Raw genomic sequence first — 20,711 nt, forward strand, 5'->3', positions numbered from 1 at the left:
GATATCCTATATATTCTATAACCTTGTAGATCTTTCATAACTTTCTATATACTAATCTGTAGTAATACATTCTAATATAATAATAGTACGAAACGTCGTCATCTCTCCTAACGGGGATGTATATGCGTCTGGGGACCGCTTGTGAATTTCTTACTCCCATGGAACTTCCAACAGTATTCATGTATAGCATTTCTCGTATTCTTCCCCCTCTATCTCTCTGCTTACACTTTTTTTTTTTTTTTGTCTGGTTGCTCATTCAGGAAATCCCCTTCGATTGTTCGCTTTATCTTTTACCAGAATGCAAGGCGAAGATAAATAAATAAACAAAAATACACACAAGAAAAGCAGGTGCGTGTTCAGAAGTAGTTCATCGCGAAACAAAACTAATATTTGTCACCTATTGCGTATTACCAACAAGTACTTTTGGATATAACACTCTCCATTTATTTTTCCATATATACATATACTTATATATATATATATATATATATATATATATATATATATATATATATATATATATATATATATACATGTGTGTGTGTGCGCGTGCGCGCGCGGGCCTGAATAAACTTTCCCACAACTCACATGAAGCCGTAGACGGAACATTACATACACATACTAGCGACTACACTATTACTTCTACTACTAATAATACTGAACTCAGCGTAATAGTAGGCAGAGTCTCTGCTTAAAAAATACAGACGATGTAAGTTGTGTTCGGGGTACTTAGATAAAGCTACAAGAAGTTAATCGATAGAAATCGACACACCGTAAAAAATTACATATTTAAAACAAAAACAAAAAAACTGACGTATTCTGAATCATCTAATATTCTGAACCATCTAATATTCAATGAGAATTGCTCTAATAATACTTATCTGAATTTTTCGTTCGAAGTTTTAGACAGGGAGGCAAAAGTGATGCCAACTATAATAAGAGCACTCTGCTTAATTCCTGAGAATTTTTAGTCATTACTTAAAGGAGAGAATCATACTGAATCGCATGACTACAATTACTCTAACATTAATAAGAATTCTTAGAAATATTCTACCAACAACGGCAACGCTCTCTGTTAGAGGTTGTAAATATTGAGTGGAGAGCGTACAAATCACATGAACTGAACCCTTGAAATAATAATAATAATAATAATAATAATAATAATAATAATAATAATAATAATAATAATTAAAGTGATGGGACTTACTGTTACTCAGACTCCAGGGCACACCATAGGTTTTTACTTAATATGCAATCACGAATACTTCAAATAAATAAGTATTAAAAAGAAGAAAAAGAACAAGAACAAGAAGAACAAGAATTTAAGTGAGGAGACTTATTGTTACTCAGACTCCAGGGTACACAGTGTTTTTTTTTAATATGCTATCATTGATTAGAACCTGCGTGAATGCTTCAAATGCATAAATAATAATAATAATAATAACAAAAAAAAAAATAATAATAATAATAATAACAACAACAAAAATAATAATAACAACAACAATAATAATAATAATAACAATAACAATAACAATAGCAATAATAATAATCACAACAATAATAATAATAATAATATAATAATAACAACAATAATAACAACAATTATAACAAAAATAATAATAATAACAATAACAATAATAATAATAATAATAATAATAATAATAACAATAATAATAACAATAATAGCAATAAACAGAATAATAACAACAATAATAATAACAACAATAATAATAACAACAACAATAATAATAACAAAAATAATAATAACAAAAATAATAATAATCATAATAATAACAATAACTATAATAATATTAATAATAATATTATTAATAATAACAATAATAATAATAATAATAATAATAATAATAATAATAATAATAATAATAATAATAATAATAATAATATGGACACTTAAAAATAAGCAGTGTTAAATCCAGTCAAATAAGATTAGAACTTTGTAGTTGCTGTGTAGTTGTTAAAAGTTTGCATGCCGCTTACAATGTACATATTAAACATAGACATGTTTACAACAATATCTGAGTACATATTTACAACATGGAACATTTTTGTATTGAGTATGAAATTATAAGACAGATTTATTTTTCATGAATACAAAAATGAGTAATGCCTGTAATTGTTTTCTTCTTCAATTTTTTTATCTGAATATAGATAGGAAATTAAATTTGACAAATAATGTCTATAGGATAATATTGTCAGCAAGATATTTGCCTATAAAATCAGCTTAGATGAATATAAAATACAGCTAAATAGACACTTAGTTTACTATAAATCTGACTCCCTAGAATGACAGATAGCTAAAGTCTTAACTAGCTAGAAATACGTATGGCTAGAAAGTTTACTAACTAGTCTTACAACCAGAAAGTTAGGTACATAGTAACAAATTCGGCTAGAAAAATTGCTAGCTTGGAACACACAGCGAAAAACATAGCTAGAAAGACATAGCGCTCCAAAGTTATCTAACTAAAAATATAGAAACAGAAAATAGGAAAGCTGGCGAGTTAAAAAGGCAAAGAATGCAAGACATATTAGATAAGAAGCACGCATATCACTAGAAAGATGCAAACAGTTATACTGATAGAAAACAAAATATACAAATATATAAGCAACAAAAACAGACATATCGATAGATATTCATAGAAATAACTATATAGATATATATAAAAATAACCATATAGACAGGCATATGTAACCTAGAGACAGACATTCTGCTTCAAAATTGTTCAGTACAGCTAAATAGGAAAGCGGTAAAAACAGAGATCGACACTGGACGGTTTTAGTTGATATTTTTTCGACAGTCGGCGCTTCTGATTATATATACTGCTTAGTCGTAAGAAGAAAAAAAAAACGGACAGCAAGAAATTATATATATCCAGAAGAAGTCTTGCAAGAAAAACGAAACGTTGATGGACGTGTGACTTGGTTTGTTCCTTTTTATCTCTCTGTCTCATCGGAATACTATTTCCATTATTCTCATCACACACACACACACACACACACACACACACACACACACACATATACATAATATATAAGACAAACGGGATTAACTTTTTTTTGTTTTTGTTTTGTTCTTAACGACAGTCTCTGTTAGATTTACTGTTGTGTGTGCTGAGCGACGTTCGCCCAAGTTGCTTGCGACAATTCAAAGCACCGTCGATATAAAGGCGGGTTTTGTTGCTTTTTCTTTAGGTTCTGCTGTTTTTGTTTTGTTTTGTTTTGTTTTTTTATTTTAATGTACGCGCCGTCAAGCAAGGAAAAAAGGCATTGTCACCTCATAAAATAATGCAGCAAAAAAAAAGAAAGAATAAATAAATAAGAGAAAATAAAGAAAATACACGAGAGAAACACGTGCTTCTCCAGAACATTGCTATGAGTATAGCCAATAGTTGTAAATAATTCGTATTGTAAACGAACACACATACACCAGTCTAGTTATAACTGCGCACTTACATCTCTCGCTCTCTCTCTCTCTCTCTCTCTCTCTCTCTCTCTCTCTCTCTCTCTCTCTCTGAATAGTATTCGTTCAGACGAATCTAAGTTTGTCCACGTTGGAAAGTAGTAGACAGTACAACTGGCAAACTGCATGTTTACTCCCATACGAAATAAAGCCACAAGTATACGATTTTTGTTGCATAAGGAAGTCTCCACTTATAAAGACCCGAAGACCACTCGGGTTAATAAATGTTAAATGGTAGTGTAGTAGTATTCGTTAATAGTTTAGATTGGGAATAATTTGAATTATTTAACAAGAATTATTTATAGTAGTCGTGAAAGCTAGTATATTGTAGTCAGCCGGGAAGTAAGTCAGTGGTGGAACAGTGTTTCACAAGCGGGCAGTTCTAAAAAAGAAGCTTTGTTCATGGAAGGTGTGTTCGGATTTAGAGATAAATAGAGAGTGGGAGAAATGGTTAAGAGTGGCTCTAGCTAGTGGAGTTTTTTTTTTGTGAAAGTTTGGCAAGGAGAGACCATAGATTGGAGCTCAGACGAGCACTTGCATTGAAAAAAAAAACGAAAAACATTGATAAGTATATAATCACATGTCAAGGCTAGTGAAACTTTAGCTTGTTAGAATATTTTGGTTTTTATAAATTTTAGAATCCTGGCGCTAAACCTAACCCTCTCTCTTTCTCTCTATAGATGTCGATTGGTATAGTCTCCGATCATTTACTGGTCACAATCATAAAACAAATAAAGAAGAAACACTAAATCATTTACACAGAAATCGTTCTACAGAAAAAGAACAAATCATTTGCGTGGAAAATCGTGTTATTCCAACAAGTAGGTATTCGTTGTGGAAGCACATGCGATTTTTGCAATATACGGAATATTGTACATGCATAGCGTAGTAGAAAGGAGTCCTCTAACCCTACCCCCTTTCTCTTACACATTATCCTCCCTCCTCTCAGTCGGTGAGTTTATCTGTTCTTCCTCTAAATTCTTGTCCCCTCCTCTCTCTCTCTCTCTCTTTCTTTCTTTCTTTCTCTCTCTCTCTCTCTCTTTCTCTCTCTCTTTCTGCAACATTGTAATCTGGGTACAAGAATTTGAGTTGACATTTTAAAAACTTCTTTTTAGGTAGCGGATGTGTGACACCCTCCCAGTTTGTTTTACGTTATTTGAATAAGACTTAAAAATCTTATAATGACAAACATGTAGAGGTGCATTTTTTTCGCCGAAAAAAAAATTATATTCCCGTCTAACATTCCATATAAAAATTTTGTAATTAGACTTACATTAGGAAAACGTTAGAAACAAAATAAAAACAAACGAATATAAAAGACAAAATATCGAACCATTTGTAACAATTATAACATAAAATAAACCTTCCTAACCCTAACCCTCCCCAAGAAAATATTCAAGTCTGACATTTCTGTATTATTGTTGTTCAAATGTTTTGCATTTTGACAATTACAATAAAACACATACGTTGAATTCAATAAGCGAAACGCAGACCGACTTAGTGTCAGTGTGATAGATTTTTGACATTGTAAGTAAAAGATGTTCAAAAGTCATCCAAGCAAATAATTGTGTATGTAGTTTTTATTACAGATAAGAACAAAAAAGCTCAGTAAAAAGGACTTTTAAATTGAAAAATTAAACATTCTATTAGTTTAATATTATCGTTTTACATAAACATAATACCTACACTTTTTTAATCATGCTTGGAATCGTTGTAATAAATGAATTTAATTGCATACACATTCATGAAAAAGAAAGTGGTTAATCATCTTAGTTAAGCTTACACAACTAAATTAACACACTATACTACACACACACACACACGCGCGGGCTCGCGCGCGCGTGCGCTTGCATATATAGTTTCTCATACAGTTCTTTCGTAGTTTCTACGACATATTAGTGTATTTAAATGCACACACATATCTACGGATAAGACTCGACTGTTATTTTAGTGTAGTTCTGATACTTAAACTCACGCAGTCACGCACACGCACATCAAAAATATTGTGTCCCTATCCAAAATGTCGTTTTATAGGGGAACTGTATTTTCCCCACATTCAAAATCGATTCTGTGTCTGACTTTTCACCTTGGGAGGCAAGTGTAATTATTAAGACGAAATAAAACAAATAACAATGTCACATTTTCGTAGTAAGAATTTCTAATGACGATTAATACCTGGAAGGACGCTCCATCAGTTCATCACACACGCACGCTCACGCACAAACGCACTTTTATGCAAATGCAGCAACCTGAAGCGGAAGCGCTTCACAGACTTACGGATTATCCAGCTGATATTTCCAAATTAAAACAATCAGAGAGATGAATTTCATGATGCGCCCACGTTGCATCGAACGAATTATGAGTTCGGAAAAATATCCATGATTTAACATTCCCAAATTACTGATTATTCAAATGATCGAAAGTTTGAGTCGTATATTTTAGGTAAGACGTGACTTTTAAATATATTGGACTCGGCCACAGCTGGGGAGCCCATATATTGAAACTAAATTGTCGTAGAAACAAGGACACATGTAAAGTTAAACCTACTTCAAAAGCGATGTAGATGCGTTTCGATTTATTAGCAAAACTATCAGATAAGTTTCCGTGTTTCTGGGTGTACTTGTGTATGTAATCTCAACATAACGTTGATAAATATGAATCAAATGCTTCGCTCGAGTGACGCTAGGTGAAAGTAATTAGTCTTTTTTCTTTTCTTTTTTTTTTTTTTTTTTTTTGATAAAAATTTCAAACCGGAAATCAAAGTTTAAATATCCAAATATCCAGCATTAAGATTTTTTTTTTAAAAATAAGGTGAATAATTAAACAATAATGTATGGATTTCGAAGACAAACAAGTAAATTTGAAAATCTTATAGCAAAAATTAATCCTTTTTCTTTTTTTTCAACCTTCCATTATTTAGTAAATCTTGTTTATCGGTCGTTGGCAGTTCCACTCAGGCTATGACGCAAACTAAAAGTATCGCGTCAACAGCAGGCAATACAGCTATTATTCTGTTGCCGGCAGTGCAAGTGTGACTGAGGCCACATATAAAGAGCAAAGTGCGGACAATCGACTGTTTACAGGGAGTAACCCCCTCCCCCTCAGCCCAGCATTAGCGCGCAATTTGATAGCTTGACGAGGCTTTAAACGCTTATTCTACACCCGGCTTGTCAGAATGAGAAAACATATTTGACAGACGGATATTTAATATGTAAACAAAATATTGTTAGGACCGTCTCTTGTGTTGTTAATATTTTGCACACTTTTTTTTTTTTTTTTTTTTTTTGAAAAAAGTCATATCTTTTATGAAAACAAGTCAGGAAACTAACGAACGCAAATAAGTAAATATTTTAATAACAGTAACTAAATATGTAGCCAGTTGCACTTTTTACTATATGGACAGGACAGGTCAACGATTCTCCGGATTTTACCTTGTGGATACATACTTCACTTGGATTACGGCACACACACACACACACACACACACACACACACACACACACACACACACACACACACGCGCGCGCGCAAACAAACAAACAAACAAACAAGCACAAACATACATACACACACACATATATATATAATTAAACATATATATATACATACATATATATAATTAAATATATTCACACACCTATATATATATATATAATTAAATATATATACATATATCAACCTATATACACTCAACATATATACACTCAACATATATACACTCAACCTATATACACTCAACAACACTCAACATATATACACTCAACATATATACACTCATGCATATATCATCAGAAAAAGTCTACACATGCTGACAATATTTCAAATGTTTTTACTGTCTTTTCATGGTTAATATTTTCAATATTACTCCATGAAAATAGATATCAACAACGATTGTCGTGCAAAGGAATTATTGCTTTTTTTAAAGCTTTTTTTTTTTCATGAAAGACATTAGTTATTTATTTTTTCCGTAACACAGATAAATGTAATTCTATTTATTGAAAGAACACACGGAAAACACTGAAAACAAAACACAAAGCGAAATACTGGCACACCAGGAACAAAAGAAAAAAAAGAAAGGAAAGATAAAGCTATGTAAAAAATAAAATGACAACGAAACAATAAAAGAAAAATACCAACCGATGATCATAATTACATCCTATTGAGAACGAAGAGAATGCTGCCGGCAGATGTAGGCGCTTCTTCGCTTCTCTCTTTATCATCGCAAATTCGTGATTACAACTTTATTTAAAAACAACAAATTCACAAGGAGAAGCGCATTATCTTCCAACATCAAGAAATGAAACGTTTCGTCACCTCACGTTGGAGATTGTCACGTTTCTTGGATTTTACGCATGGAAAATGAAACTAAGACTTCCAACTGGTCATCGTTACAACGGATACATGGAATTTATATTTAAAAAAAAAAAATTGTATATATACATACACACACACGGATTTAATTATCTGCGAAGGAATTAATTGTTGTTTCTTTATAAAAAAATTCTTTTAAGCCTGTGTTTCCATTTCTTAAGAAATTGATCAACACATGCATAGAAAACCAAAAAAAAAAAAAAAAATGTTTTGTTTGTTTACAAATAGATTGAATTTTCTATTTTTAAATAAATCGATTACTCGCGAGTTGCAGATAATATAAGTTTAATTAACGGTTAGGTTACCGGTTAGCACATGTGTGAGTTTATTTGTTTAATGAGATAAGCGAAACTTAAAGAGTTGTCGCTTTTCATCTGTTGAGTTTCGAAATTCAGCAAGTTTAAGTTTAGGGCTTGTAAAAAAAAAAAAAAAAAGAAAAGAAAAAAAGAAAAAAAAAGCACCTGCGTTGTTGCTTTTTATTATTATTTAAACATTGGAAAATTGTGATTATATAAAAATAACAGAATATCATCAAAGGTATTTTTCTTTTTAATAATCAAATAATTATCTAGTAGATAATTCTACTTCGTTTTTTTTCCTCCAATTATATTTTCGTAATTTAATATAATTGCATCTAAAAAGGGGCCAGTTATTAAATTGTCTTTCGGCTTTTTTACAATTCAGAAATACGTTTGTATATAAGTTTTACGTTTATCTTTTCATACAAATAATATAATTTACACAGAAAAAACGGGTTCTGATACTAACACACACACCCACACACACACATACACACACACACACATAAATATATATATATATATATATATATATATATATATATATATATGTATGTATATAATTTGAAATAAAAATATTCACGGACACATGTTTCGTCATTATACCACTCATTCGCGTGGATACCTACATACACAACAATGTTATGAAGTTAATACACATTTACAATATGTATGCCTCCGCATCACTAACAACGGTCTATTACTTTATTTATTTAATCTATTTCATCTAATTTTTATTTATTAAGTAATATTGAAAAAGAGGCTTATATTTTTGAAAAAAAAAAAAAGAAAATCATTTTTTTTTTAATATACTAAAAAAAAAAAAAGATTTAAATAATTCACGCGAACCAAGCGCCCAAACCCTAACAATGTCGGCTAAATCTACGTGCGAAAGCGTCTCCGAGGTGGCTGAAGTAAGCACAACGCCCGCCTATTGCCGGGTCAAACCGCCCGACTTTCCTTCCTGGTTTAACCAGACCCTGGTGAACCAACTTCGAAACACAAGCTGCTGGCGCCTCTATCACAAATTCTGTGTGCCCCCATTCAAGGGGCAGACCCAGGAGAACCCACACACGGCCACGGCGGTCACCGTGGTCGGTCTCTTTCTACTACTTGGATTGGTTGTTCTAATAATTGTGCTCAACCGACGATGGAGGTTTACCTATATTTTAAGCAGCATCATCAGGAAACGACTAAATAAAAATAAAGTTACAACGGATAGACTTTCACGACAGTCGACCCAATGTAGTTACAAAATGGATTCACCCGAGGGTAGGTTACATTTTAATACATCATTTTATTATATTTCTTTTTCCCCCGTTACCGTGAAAAAAAATGGTATATATGCAAACTCCGGAGCGTGGTATTTTTTTCTGTGATAGGATTTTCATGATAAATTCAATTTCCATGGTCTCTTGCTTGTAATAATGTCAGATGAAAGGACAGAATAGTTATAAACGCCCTCCCCTTCCACAGATAAGAATGGGTTTCTAAAAAATACATATAGTAAGTTATAAAATATATGTGGCAATTAAACTACACAGAATATTCCGCATTTCATCCATGCTAGGATTCATCAGGCTTATGCGTGAATCCTAGCGTGGATGAAACGCGGAATATTTTGTGTAGCTTAATTACCATATATATTTTATAACTTACTACCTAGCTCTACCTACTGTTGAAGTAAATACTTAAAGTTTACGCATAAATTTATACTTTCGTATATTAATTTATGTGATTAAATGAGGTAGTCATATATATATATATATATATATATATATATATATATATATATATATATATATATATATATATATATCAGCACGGTATGTATTATGCCTAAGTACAAAAAAAAGCAACAATAAATAAATAAACTATCCAATTTTTTTTTTCGCCGATTTACTTTGGATATTACAGTCACAATTTACCAGGATCAAGTCAAGCGATTCAAAGCTAAAGGTTGCTATTTATTTCCCTCGACAGTTGGGCAAAGTTGGACGCGAGGCCATATTTTAATATTGGGCAACTCCCTCAACAAAAAAATAGAACTCTTTAGACTGGAACAAAAATAAAGATTGATTCAGCCTGAAAGGATTTATTCACTGACAGAGGCAAAAAGATGAAGTATATTATCAGGACAGACACTACACTTTGATTTTAGCAAAAGAAAGCCTAGAAATGATTAATGAAAGGGAAAACACTATCGAAGGATGGTGTACGTATTTTTATATAAGATTTTAATTCAATTTTTACGTTATCTTTTGTTTATAAAATTGTTAAGTATTAGTTAAGAATAGTTACACCCTCCTCTCATGTGTGACTTTCTAAATAAAACTGTTATTATTTCAGAACATTCCGTAAACTGCAAAATCACCGGAAATACAAAAATTAATCAAATTATATGAAACTGTGTTTAATAACTTTTTGAAACGATCAATATTGTCGGATTATTTACTATTGGATTTGATATAAACAACAAGGAAGCAGTACTGCGGGAACGTGTTCCACGTGATCCATAATGAATCGCCATAAAGCCACCTTGCTGCACATACATTTTCGTCTAAAGTAACTGCGTAATATTCATGCACACGTGGGTATTCATACCAGTCAAAATTACCTTGACATGATCCTGAATTTAAGGGGCACAGCAAGCGAGGTTCTCTCTCCTTTTTTGTTAAAATAAGGTGTAACTATGTGTAGCTGTGCTCAATCCTAGGATATGCACCATCTCAGTCATTACCTCCTTTTTTTCTCAGAGGGGAGATGAATAAATTGCCATTCTGGGGAGTTCATTTCATTTCTGGTAACTTTAATTTTTATGTTATCTTTTAGATGTAATGTCAAAGTAGAGAAAAATGAAAAGACCCACTTTCATGATAAGAATGGCTTTCTAAAATAATAACCTTATTATGTAAGCATGGCCCATAAACGCGGAAAAGCCTAGATATCTTTCCATCCAGCTATGAGCAACTGGTTATACCCCTCCTGCAACATTGTTTTGTTTATGTTTATGGTGTTAAGTCTTGAGTGTCAAAGCTTGCGTAGTTTTTGTTTCGTTATCTGTCATCAATTATTGGCAAAGTTTGACATCAGATTACTTTATAGCGGAAATCCAGCTAATCTATCTAAAAGCAAGCATTCCATGCGCGTATGAAAAAAACATTATTGATCCTGAGACTTACTCGGTCGAGGTTCCTCATGCAACTTTCTGATAACCTAGGATTTTCTTGCATATCCTACTTTATCGGAATGAACTACGGTTCGGTTCGGTTCCATGCTAAGAAGCACACCCCTCCAGGCATTATTTCTGCCTCCGACTTGGTCTAAGCGATGTAACATCCAAAGCATCACATCTTCACGAGTATATATATATATATATATATATATATATATATATATATATATATATATATATATATATATATATATATGAATTATACAACTTAGACAAATAATTTTCAATTTTAAACTGAGTAGTCAAGTTTTGGATTTGAAGTATATATATATATATATATATATATATATATATATATATATATATATATATATATATATATATATAATTATTTTTTTACTATAATAATTAAATACCTACAGACACTAGTGTTTCATCCTTTCGGGATTCTTCAGTGCAGGGTGTCACGATTACTACCAGTCGAACGATTAAGCGAGATAAGACACTGATAGAATTCAGACGAAAAATCCTGATAGATATTACTTGAAGTAATAATTTCAAGGTGATCCTAGTCAAAAAGGAAAAGTTCAATATTTAAGAATAGTGCAATATATAAGTTTGGTGGTTACATTTTAAATTCTGAAAAAATAACATATAGACACATATATTCTAATTAAGAATTTATTGTTTGACAAAAGGAATATATAGAAGGGGTTATTTCAATTTCCTTAATCCATAGATGTTCAATAATGGCTCATATCATCAGAGGAAATGATAGTCGTATCATTTATACGCATTACACGTTCAAAGTATCCACGCAAATGATTCTCACTTTGTCTATGATAAGCCCGATTCTGGACATGATTGCGTTTCGTCAGCAACATATTTGTCTCCATTGCTGATAGTCATTATTCGTCGATATTTCATACTGACATGCTGTACTAATCGTATAACAATATATCCATCATATGTCGACATTCCTTTAAGGAAAATCAGTCCAGACAAGACATGGAGTCACTTAATGTAAGGCGCTAACAAGATCGAAATATGAATATTGCAAAGACAGGAGATGCCTGTTGAATTCAGTCATAAAAAGACCGAGGGTCTAGGTAGGAGGGAACCAGTCAAAAGGAAGAGAGATCGGCAGGTCTGTAGTTCCTGGGAAAATATGAGAATAGAAAACTGTATTAAAAAAAATATTAAAACGGCGAATGAATGCCGATCGCTAAACTAATAAGTCAAACCAGCTGGAATAAAGGTAGAAAAGAATAAGCCAGAGAATGCCATAATAGGATTCATAGAAAAGACTGCGATTAACTGGTTTGTGAAAAAGTGTACGGAAAAGAAAAGGCGAGGAAAATTACAAATCTATTTCTACACCTTATCAGGATATCTCAAATGGAACAGCAATTCACTAACCAAAATATGGCAATAGTACTAAAGTACGTCACAGGAAGAACACTTGTATTTTCAGAACTTTACAGCTGCCATATTATCGATCAATTTGAATGTGAACTTCATCACAGCAAAAAACGGGATTACACTTTCTACTTTCAAGCGAGTTGCTGTCAAATTCACCTCAAAATGGAAACATCTAAATCACTATGTATACTCTGAGAACAGTTTTCATTATTAATGCTACGCGTGTTTATTTACTGTTTTCATATCGGAATTTGTTCTTTAGCCACCAGAATTAACATGATATGGGCCATTTTTTAAATGGCCTTTTTCTGGGTTATTGTTGTATAATGCTAGTTTCGAGCAGTTCTATGTGGTCCACCTTTACAGACTTTGCCTTTTCTCTTTGTTAAAGGGTTAGTTCATTACTAATCGCCTGAAGCCCCCTTACCTAGGAATGACGACAGGACTGTCTAGCTGTCTAGCTATTTTGTGCGAGTTAGAGTTCGCCTCTTCCGGGGCACTGACTCTTCAATCTTACTTTATGTCAGATTTCTCACCATGAGAAAAAAATATCGATTTGTTTTTGATATTTTTAAATAGTTTGCTCAATCGGATCCAGGAGACTTGCGATCTGGATCAAATAACTTTATTTAGTAGAATATATATATATATTTTCGTTTTTATCGCCAAGCACATTTCTTCTTTGAGTACAGTGTTCTTTACCGACATCATTTTCAGAAGACTACGATTATTGCTGCTATCATTTCAAAAGTCTAATTTTATTATCCTTCTGGGCATAAAAATCTGAAATCTAACTCCGATACAAATAAAAAGATGATTTTTTTTTTATTTTAATTAAATTTGATTATTTGCGATATACATGATATTACTAAAGCCTCGGCCATTATGTCTCAACTGCCCACTAATGGCGGATTGAAAGAGGTCGTCTGCTTTATTGTTACAAATGCCCAATTTTGTTTACTAAAGCGTTTCTAAAAAGATAATGGTTATGGTCATTCTACTTAACTTATAATGCAAAAGAAAGTGCCAAAAACGTTCTTAACATAGTGCCGAATAATTTTGAATGGTTAGCATATATATATATATATATATATATATATATATATATATATATATATATATATATATATATATATATATATAAGCTTTTAACAATATAACAGCCGATTTTGCACGAACTTTCTGAGCTCACAGAGATCTCTAACTAAATCCAATGAATCCGTCCTGACGACTAATCAGGATTCACTTTTCATTTGAGTAAAATGTGAAATAATAGAATGATTACAACCTTTGCATTTAGATTGTTAAGTTTGGTTTTCATAATCAATTAAAGGTTAAACTTAAATCCAGAATAACGTTTTCTCTCAAAGTATAGGAGGCATGCGATTAATGTCTTAACCAATATCAGTTTTATGGGTCCAAATTCAGAACATGGGGCCAGAGAAAACGGCTCAGAACAAATGCGACGCTTGCGGCCCCGACTCACCGATTTACCCAGAACTCCCTATGTCTTTTGACAACACCTACGTAAGAAAATAATAAAGAACAAACCTGTCCTATTTTTCAGTAAATACTGCCAAAATTGAATACTGAATTTCTCTGTTATGTGAAAGAATCAATCAAACTCTGGAAATAAATTGATAACTTTTAATTAATTTTTTGTATATGTCTACTGGGAAACACTAATTTCGATCCTGTTCGTGTCGGAAAGGTAAGAGGTAAAATTTTCGATTAAATGTAGTTTAATTTATTACAAATGTCGTAGTAAAACTAGTAATTCTCTTTAAATAAATTATAAGTTTATTTATTTTATATTGGAAAAAATGACAACACAAAATACATTATTTTCCGAAGATAAGTTGTGCAGTGCCTTTTTGTACTTAGAAAATAGCTTCAGAACAAAATGGCGGACGCTCTGTTTTGTCCACAAAACAAAACATGTTCACCCAATAGTACATTGAATACAAAAGGGTGAAATCTTAAAACAAATGATTTTTTTCATCCGGGAATACTTGAAGTAGCTTGGAGCAATAAGTCAAACACGCCGTGTTACACGTTAATTATCGACAACCATGAATACGAACCATCGATGCCGACCGAAAGCACAGGCAACAGGAAAGAAGACAAAAGCGGAAAGAAAACAACAGCCTTCGGCATATCGTTTTCTGATGCTGATGCAAATTTACTTAAATGAAAAATGCTGCTTAAATGTAAATCTCTCCTTCTCTTTCTTTCTCTCTCTCTCCCTCTGAAGCTCGACGTAGGACTGGTATGAATAAAAGGTGAAATATAATTAAATAAACATATTTCTCCATATCTATACTCCTACATATTTGGGGGGGGGGTGTATCGATATTCATATTAAAAACCATTCTTTTTTATTTAAAAAGAAAATACAACTTTGTAATATATAGGTCGTGGAATTGCATTCATCTACGAAAGTTCGAGCTAATTTGCATATTCTTTGAAATATTCGCTTTAATTAATTCTATATTAGTTTTTTTCGGTTTTCTTATGGTATGACCATTAGATTAAATTAATTTCATGCCCATATTTGATGCAGTTAGAGTTAAAGTGGTTGTACCAGAGAGTAGCTATATCTATTTCAGATCTTAAATTATATTATGGCATGGTTAGTATTAGTGTTTATGATCCGCTCATTATAAACTGTACAATCAATTTATATTGTTAAGCTATGTGTTTCTATTACTGCTAGAAAATTGGGTTCATGCCAGTTTTTTTAATTCTACGATTTGGCAGGGTTTTATTATCATATCCGTTCTTCATGCTTGAATAAGTTTTACCGTTTGTAGAATTGTAGTTCTGTTATTTTCCACAATTGGCAGGGTTGTGTCACTCTACATTTTGTCTGTATGTTCATAATTCAAGTACTCCGCATGCTTTACGCATGCACTCCTGCCTATTCTTATATTCTTTTGGGATTATCATCATGAAAATTACGCGTGTCTTTGTCAGAGATCCATTCTACGACACATATATTTACTTGACATATTGTCTTTAGGGAGCATAATAAATCATTTTTGTAGGTTTTGTGCTCAATCGTGACGAAAGATGTAAAAAGAAAGGCGAAAGTGAACATTTGGGAAAACACCCTTCCTCTAAATATTTTTTCAGCATTGTGGACAGCTGGAAAAGAGCTGTGGTGACTATTTGTTACACTGAAAATTATACACACACATACATATATATATGTGCGTGTGTGTGTGTGTGTGTGTGTGTGTGTGTGTAAATATATTCTTCTACTTAGTTATATGAGCGATTTGTTTTTGTGTGAGTGCGTCCCCGGCTTTAAAAAACGATTACGTCCATAATCTTAGATTTTCTTTTTTTAATTTGATTTTATTCATTAAAAATTGCATGGCATTCTAACATGTTCAAATAATTTCAGGAAAACATTGTTTGCTAAGATGTGGCCTTTCATTATATATGAGGAGGTATAGATAGAGGTATTCATAGGACTGGTTGATTCCACTTAGTTCTGAAATAGGGGTGATTTGTACTCCACCCCCACCCGAGCGTTTCATTCCCTTGGGATGATCGTATAGCTCTTTTTCCTGGAGTTGATTTCTATCGGGTCGGTCATTTTCCTATTTCTGGAGGACCGGCGTTGTCCGGCTGCTTGTGGCGTTACCAAGTCAAACGTGTCATATATCTGGTCCATTACTTCTTGTTCAGCAGGCGGTTGTCTTTCATCATCGTTTCCGAATTTGGTTTAAATGTTTCTTGTGCGTAAATCTTGGACCTTCGATAATGTAGACCATCCGCCGATCCTTTTCCGGATCTTTCCTAATTCCAATATCGTGCTATTATTTTTGTGTACTTGGAAACATACCTTTTCACCAGGTAAATACCTCTTTTTAGGAAATAGTATTTGGCGGTTTCACCTGTTTTGGTAAAAGTTTCTCGAAGACCGGCCTAATTTTCCTCGCGAACATTAACTCTGCCGACGACATCTTCGATGGGGTCCTTTCATTTGGCGTAATTCGGTAAACTTGTAAAAACTGCTGTAACGCCTTTTCTGAGGGCGTTCCTTTGGCCTTCTACGGGGCTCTTTTCAACGTACCTACACACCTCTCTGCCTGACTGTTCGATCGGAGATGATTGGTTGGCGTCGTTATGTAGTTAACCTGGAAATCTTCGCAGAAGTTTTTAAAATCTGCTGAAGTGAATTGTGTGCCATAGTCTGACACTAGACAATCAACCACACCAAACCTAGCGAACAATTCGTGAAGAGCACTGATTGTAAAATCCATTGTTGGACTTTTACATCGAAATACCTCAGTTACCGTGCCTTCTATATCAGTGTCCATATTCTTCCAGTAAACGTAGGACGTCATGAGGCTCTTCATTATCGTATCCCTAGGGTGCCCCGTATGAAAATCCTTTAGAATTTTCTTTTGTAGTGTAGCTGGGATTACTACTTTTTCTCGATACAACAGTACCTCATTGCACATAGAATAAGCTTCGACCGCCGATTCATCCGATTTAATTTTTTGTTTCATTTCTTTGATGAAACTATTTTCTTCAGCCTCCCTTATTTATCTTTCAAAGTGACTGGTAGTTTCTTGATCGTATTACATAGTATTTGTGTATAGTCCTTTTTACTTTGTAGTGACGTTATTACTATATCTTCTAACGGTTCCTTTGATTTCGGGATTAATTGCGATAATCCGTCTGCGTGACTTAACTTCGCAGATGTAAGAAATTCCATACTGAAATCGTAATTCAGTAGAATGGTCCCCCATCTTTGCAGTCTGTTGGCTGTGTAAGTTGGCAGATCTTTTTTTAGAGCCAAAGATGGTTATAAGCGGCTTATGGTAAGTTTGCAATTTAAACTTACGACTGTGTAAAAATCGGTGGAATTTTGTAACACCGAATATGATCCCCAGTGCTTCCTTTTCGATTTGGGAGTAATTCTTCTCGGTAGGAAGTAAAGTTTTTGACGCATGGGCGATCGGCTTAGTGAACCCATCAGACATCTTGTGTAGAATGCACGTCCCGATCCCATAAGAACTGGGAAAATAATCTCTTATTTCGGATTGAAATGATTCAAGGATAAATCTGACGTTAATACATCTTTTACTTCCTTAAATGCCGCCTGGCACTCAGGTGCTCAGTCCCATTTTTCGTCCTTTTTTAATTGTATATTCAATGGCGCACGCACTTCATGCATGTTCTTAATGAACGTTTGATAATAGTTCGCAACCCCTAAAAACTCAATGTAGTTACATTATGAGGTTCTGGCATGTATTTTATAGCTGTGGACTTGTCTGCATCGGGTGTCCTCCGTCCTTATCTATGATATGACCCAGGTATTTAATTCGTTCAAAAAACAATTTCGCATTTTGCTTCCTTCAATGTGAAGCCGTATTCTTTTATTCTGTCAAACACTTGAAATACATGATCTCTATGTTGTTCAACATTTTGACTACGCATAAGAATATCGTCCAGATTGTGTATTGCGAAATCCAAACCGCTTAGCAAAGTATCGATTACCAGTTAGAAAAATTGCAGGTGCTACTTCCATACCAAATGCTAATCTACTGAATTTATAAAGTCATTTCTGCGTTGAGATACACACAAGTTTCGAGCTATCTTCCTCTACTGGTATTTGTAGGTACGCTTCTCTTAAGTCTATTTTGGGAAAATATTTTCCGCCATTTAACTTAGTAAATACTTCGTCTGGGCTTGGTAGCGGGTAGTGATGGTCCTTGAGCGCCGCATTCAATCCGGTCGAAAAGTCCGCGCCTACCCTAATCGCTTTAGATTTTTTCACGTATACGGTGGGGGCTGCCCACTCACTATAGTTAATAGGGGTTAACATCCCAGTGTTAACTAGTCTTTTCAATTATTTTTCAATTTTTTCCATCGAAGCGAACGGTACCCTTCGTGGCTTTTTGAATATTGTTTTGCTTCATCCAGCAATTCGAATCTCGTCTTCATTTTTGTGCAGCATCCAAGCTTTTCAGATAAAACACTTGGGAAAGATTTTTTTGGATCCTTTTTGAGTTTGTCGGCTTCGGTCGTTAGGTTTTCGACTTTGTGACAAAAATCACTCATTGGCGAGTCCCATAATTCAAATTCCTGAATCCAATCGGTCCCGAATAAGTTTGTTGCGTTCCTTAGAACGAACACTTTTAGCTTTTTTTGTCGTTATTTTTAGTGACATATTAATAACTATCTCACACTTAAAATTTATTTTTTCACCAGTTATCAATCTTGCGGCTTTATTCGTCTTTGTCGTCGTGGGCTTTCCTATTCTCTGCTACGTGTGTAAATTTATAATTCATAAATTCGACCCTAAATCGAGCTGCAGTTTTACTTCTTTTTTTTCTGATTCTCACCGTAACATACTTCTTTATGTTCTCTTTTTTGCAGTTTTTACGTGTTATATAGTGGTTTTCATTATTATTATTATTATTATTATTATTATTATTATTATTATTATTATTGTTCGTTGTTAGGAAGTCTTATTAAAAGTGGGTCATAGAGAGTCTTATTAAGAGAGATGTTGCGTTCTATGTTCGTGTTATGAAGAGATTCATATATATAAAATGTTCATACTTAGAAGTGTAGTAGAAGCTCTTAGAGTGAGGAGACAGTGTTGAGACAGTCTTAGTGTTCACATTGTAGATATGAGATGTAGAGACATTGTGTATGTGAAGACATTTTAAAACACAGGATATATAAGACATATAATGACAATTTCACTTTACCTTTTGGTAGAATTACAACACAAAGATGACGTTTATAAAAACACATGATGCTACGTTTATTTCCATGGACCGGTCGGTGGTTTTCTTAGTCAGGAATTCAAAGTTTTACATTCTATGTTTCAAAGGTGACCGTCTCGCTTCCAGACGTTCCACTGCCCATCCCTGGACTCCAGACTGTCGTCTGTCGTTCCCAGACTCTCTCTGCTTAACTCTATCGAGAACTTCCCATTTTCCATGACGTCATACACATGTTAAAACATGTGTCTTCTTTCACGTGTTCTGAAAATGCGTGTCCAATACATTTTCCTTTGTTTACAAAAGGAATTTTAACCTATATGTCCAGTAACCTATATTTCCAATATGTTAAAAACACGTTTATTAAATTATCCTATAGTTGCATTCCTCAATTCAATTTCATAACAGAATTGACAAATGCACATTCCTTTTCTTAAAACTATTTTATCTCTAAGCTAAACAATGGTTTGTTTTTACATTCCATTTTCTAATTCTCTCTCGTAATCTATTTCTAAACCTAAATTACGAGGTTCGAATTTCGTCTATTCTATTTCATTTTACATTTAACTAATTCCCTATTTTTATACTTACATGAAAAGGGGACAGCCCTTATCATGTAACATACGTAGCTCCTTTTTGCTGCTTTTGCTCTGCAATATGAGGCTTTGTGCCCTGTTCGCTTGCATAGGTCACATGTTATTTTCTTTTGGTACTGACATGCATTGTACCCATGAGGTCCTCTACATTTGCTATAAGGGATCCTAGGATTTTGTCTATCCTGATAATTTTGTGAGGGGTTCTTTTTGCCTCTTGGTTCGTAATTGCTGGCCGGTGGGTGTCCTTTTAGTTTTGAAGCGTACTTTTTAATGTATGCGATACCTGCTTTCTCTATGGTTTGCGAATCTTGCTTCATTGCTACGAACCACTGGCAATCCTCAGCCAGTTTCTGAAGCGTCAAATCAGGTTCTAAATCCAATTTATTTAGAGCACGACGTCTTATATTGACGTCTTTTGTGTGAATATTTAGCATTTAAAATTGTCCGCCGTTAATGACGACAATTTCAAATCGTCACAGTGCTTATTAACTACAGACGCAAAAGTCGTATAGTGCTGACTCTCCTTAGGTGTAACATTCATGCATTTCCATCTTTTATGAAAAATACTTCTTTTTGAACAGTATAACTCCATTAACAGTTTGACTGCCTCGTCAAATG

At 33.4% G+C, this 20,711-nt stretch overlaps 2 protein-coding genes across 5 annotated transcripts in view; one reads left to right on the plus strand and one right to left on the minus strand.

The window, feature by feature from the left end:
- LOC145268254 (uncharacterized) overlaps nt 1-8,607 on the minus strand; it is a 125,873-nt gene extending 117,266 nt beyond the window's left edge. Inside the window, exon 1 of one of the 2 annotated variants that reach the window (XM_080124594.1) lies at nt 7,616-8,607. In XM_080124594.1, coding sequence (XP_079980720.1) covers nt 7,616-7,698 — 83 coding nt within the window. In that variant the 5' untranslated portion in view covers nt 7,699-8,607. Of the gene's footprint in view, nt 1-5,755; nt 6,966-7,615 lie in introns of those variants that run through there. The other variant, XM_080123980.1, reaches the window with a different exon arrangement.
- A 5-nt stretch (nt 8,608-8,612) lies between these two features.
- Nucleotides 8,613-20,711, plus strand: part of LOC145266357 (uncharacterized) — a 356,086-nt gene continuing 343,987 nt past the window's right edge. For all 3 annotated transcript variants that reach the window (XR_013864817.1, XM_080122368.1, XM_080123298.1), the window contains exon 1: nt 8,613-9,420. Coding sequence is in view for 2 of the 3 variants with exons in the window: in XM_080122368.1 (XP_079978494.1) it covers nt 9,018-9,420 (403 nt within the window). In the remaining variant the exon portion in view is untranslated. The remainder of the gene's footprint in view (nt 9,421-20,711) is intronic.

Source organism: Euprymna scolopes, chromosome 1 (genome assembly GCF_053919585.1).
Source record: "Euprymna scolopes isolate OS-2025 chromosome 1, ASM5391958v1, whole genome shotgun sequence".
In the NCBI taxonomy this organism is placed as follows: domain Eukaryota; kingdom Metazoa; phylum Mollusca; class Cephalopoda; order Sepiida; family Sepiolidae; genus Euprymna; species Euprymna scolopes.